At 42.5% G+C, this 2781-nt stretch overlaps 1 protein-coding gene across 1 annotated transcript; it reads right to left on the bottom strand.

Annotated features, from left to right (window-relative positions):
* Nucleotides 1–647: 647 nt before the first annotated feature.
* Nucleotides 648–2482, bottom strand: LOC140180597 (uncharacterized). The gene is made up of 3 exons (XM_072221844.1): nt 2172–2482; nt 1470–1668; nt 648–1232 (listed from the first exon to the last, which is right to left on the bottom strand). Exons 1-3 carry the CDS (start codon nt 2480–2482, stop codon nt 648–650), a joined length of 1095 nt encoding a protein of 364 aa, XP_072077945.1.
* Nucleotides 2483–2781: the final 299 nt, after the last annotated feature.

The following is a 2781-nucleotide window of genomic DNA, read 5'->3' on the forward strand; positions in this document are numbered from 1 at the left end:
GTACTCTAGGTGTTTGATAAAATGTTTACTCTAGTTTTTAAGTAGTTTTCTTTACTCTTAGCTTAGGCTAAGGGAATTAAGTGACCTTGAGTCATTGGGTCACATTGAATTGGTGATTTGAGAACCCTTGGTGATCAATTTGATACCAATTGATACTAACCCACTACTAATCTAATTAGTAGATAGGTTGAGACTTATGGGTTGATGTGATCAAGCCTATTTGAAGTACTTCAAGCTTAGGAGTAGATATTACGTACTTAAAGCTTTTGGAGGTAGACTTAATAAGTTGGCCCCTCATAATTATCAATGTATGGTTTGTAGACAAGGATGGTTATCTCAATTTATCTATGTCTAGCCAAGAGTTCTTTTCCCTTATTTTATTAGTTCTTGTTATTTTACATCCTTGTCATTTATTTTCTTGCTAATTACCAAATCAAACCCCCTTGCATCTTCATAGCCAATAATTAAACACTTCATTGTAATTCCTTGTGAGACGACCCGAGGTTTAAATACTTCGGTTAATTTTTATTGGGGTTTGTACTTGTGACAAACCAAATTTTTGATTGGGAGGATTGTTTGTTGGTGTAGAACTATACTTGCAACGAGAATTCATTTGTAAAATTCTATACCATCAAAGAATTCACTCATCAGTCAAATTTCAGATATTCGACTAGGGGAGTTATCCATCGGAGGTCTAAGCCAGAGACAGACAAGACGTCTGGCTTGCTATCCGTCTTTGTGACTGAGGGCTTCTGGAGAGTTTCTTGTATCAGACTTCTATTATTTTCCCCTGGCTTGGTACTTGCTAGCTTAGAAAGAGCATTGACTCTGTTGTTGAGCTCCCTTGTTATATGTCTAACTTCAGTTTGAAGGAACTGCCTGAGATGTTCAAGTGTTTTTTCCAAGTATCTTTTCATATTGGGATCTTTTGCCTGGTACTCTCCATTAATTTGGGAAGTTACTACTTGAGAGTTGCTGAAGATTATCACCTTGGTAGCACCGACCTCTTTGGCAAGTTTTAGTCCTGCGATCAGAGCTTCATATTCAGCCTGGTTATTGGAGGCAGGGAACTCGAATTTCAAGGATACTTCTATTTGGGTTCCCTCTTGGTTGACCAGTATTATACCAGCTCCGCTCCTAACTTTATTGGAGGACCCGTCCACATATATCTCCCAGGCTTTGGAGGCTTCCTCTTGGTCGCCTGCATATTCTGCTATGAAGTCGATGAGGCACTGAACTTTGATTGCTGTTTGAGTTTCATATTTCAAGTCGAACTCGGATAGATCTATGACCCATTAAACCATTCTGCCCGTAATATCCGTTTTTTGAAGGATTTGCTTCATAGGTTGGTTCGTTCGAGCTCTAATGGTATGGGCCTGAAAGTAAGGCCAGAGCCTTCTTGAAGTTATGATTAAGGCATATGCGAACTTTTCAAGTTTATGGTACCTTAACTCGGGGCCGTGTAATACCTTGCTAGTGAAGTAGATGGGATGCTGCCCGACCTCATCTTCTCGTATTAATGCTGACGCCACAGCCTTCTTGGCAATAGCTAGATACAATACGAGTTCTTCCCCTGCTTTTGGCCTAGTAAGGACGGGAGGTTGATTCAGAAACTTTTTGAACTCCTGAAAAGCCTCTTCGCATTCAGGGGCCCATTCAAATTGACATCTTTTCTAAGGAGCGAGAAAAGCGGTAATGATCTTAATGCTGATCTTGCCAAGAATCTAGATAAGGCTGCAAGCCGGCCATTCAGTTGCTGGACTTATCGGGGTTGCTCTGCACTTATCGGGGTTAGCTTCAATTCCCCTTTGTGTTAGCATGAATCCTAGAAATTTTCCAGCTTCCACTACAAAAGTGCACTTGGTGGACCTCATCACGTGCGCTCTTATAGTGTCGAAGACTTGTGAGAGATCGGACAGGAGGCCAGCCTCATCCTTGGTCTTTACCAACATGTCGTCCACATATACCTCCATTAAGTTTCCAAGGTAGGGTATAACACCTTATTCATCAGCCTTTGATATGTGGCCATGGCATTTTTTAATCCAAATGCCATGACCACGTAGCAATAGTTCGCTTTGGGCATGATGAAGGATGTCTTCTCCTGATCTGACTTGTGCATCAGGATTTGGTTATATCCCAAGTAGGCATCCGTGAATGACAAGTATTAATACCCCGAACTGGAATCTACAAGAACGTCGATGTTGGGTAGAGGATATGGGTCCTTTAGGCACGCTTTGTTGAGGTTGGTATAATCAACGCACATCCTCCACTTTCCATTCTGCTTTTTAACCAGTACTACATTCACCAGCCAGGCCGGGTACTTGAATTCTCTGATAAACCCTGCCTCTAGCAAGGCTTGTACTTGTTCTTCGACTACTTGAGCTCGTTCGGGTCCGAGCTTTCGTCTCCTTTCTTGAACAGGTCGAGATCCCGGGTAGACAGCCAGTCTGTGTGACATGAGCTCAGAATCTATCCCAGGCATGTCAGAGACTTTCCAGGCGAAGAGGTCAGAGTTTTGTTGAAGGAGCTTTACCAGTTCCTGCTTGAGATCTTTTTCTAGGTTAGCTCCTACGTGGTGGTTTTTTCAACCTCTTGGCCAATCTAAACTTTTTCTGTCTTTCCTCCAGGCTGTGGTCGTAACTCTTCCCTTACTCGCCGGCCATTCAGTTGCTGGACTTATCGGGGTTGCTCTGCACTTATCGGGGTTAGCTTCAATTCCCCTTTGTGTTAGCATGAATCCTAGAAATTTTCCAGCTTCCACTACAAAAGTGCACTTGGTGG

Source organism: Arachis hypogaea, chromosome 17, assembly GCF_003086295.3.
Source record: "Arachis hypogaea cultivar Tifrunner chromosome 17, arahy.Tifrunner.gnm2.J5K5, whole genome shotgun sequence".
Lineage (NCBI taxonomy): Eukaryota > Viridiplantae > Streptophyta > Magnoliopsida > Fabales > Fabaceae > Arachis > Arachis hypogaea.

Coding starts and splice junctions, on each gene's coding strand:
- LOC140180597 (XM_072221844.1), bottom strand. CDS start 2,482: ATGCCTGGGATAGATTCTGAGCTCATGTCACACAGACTGGCTGTCTAC. Junction 1,669..2,171: donor CTTGTAGATTCCAGTTCGGG/GTATTAATACTT, acceptor TCCTTAGAAAAG/ATGTCAATTTGAATGGGCCC. Junction 1,233..1,469: donor CCATCTACTTCACTAGCAAG/GTATTACACGGC, acceptor ATCAAAGTTCAG/TGCCTCATCGACTTCATAGC.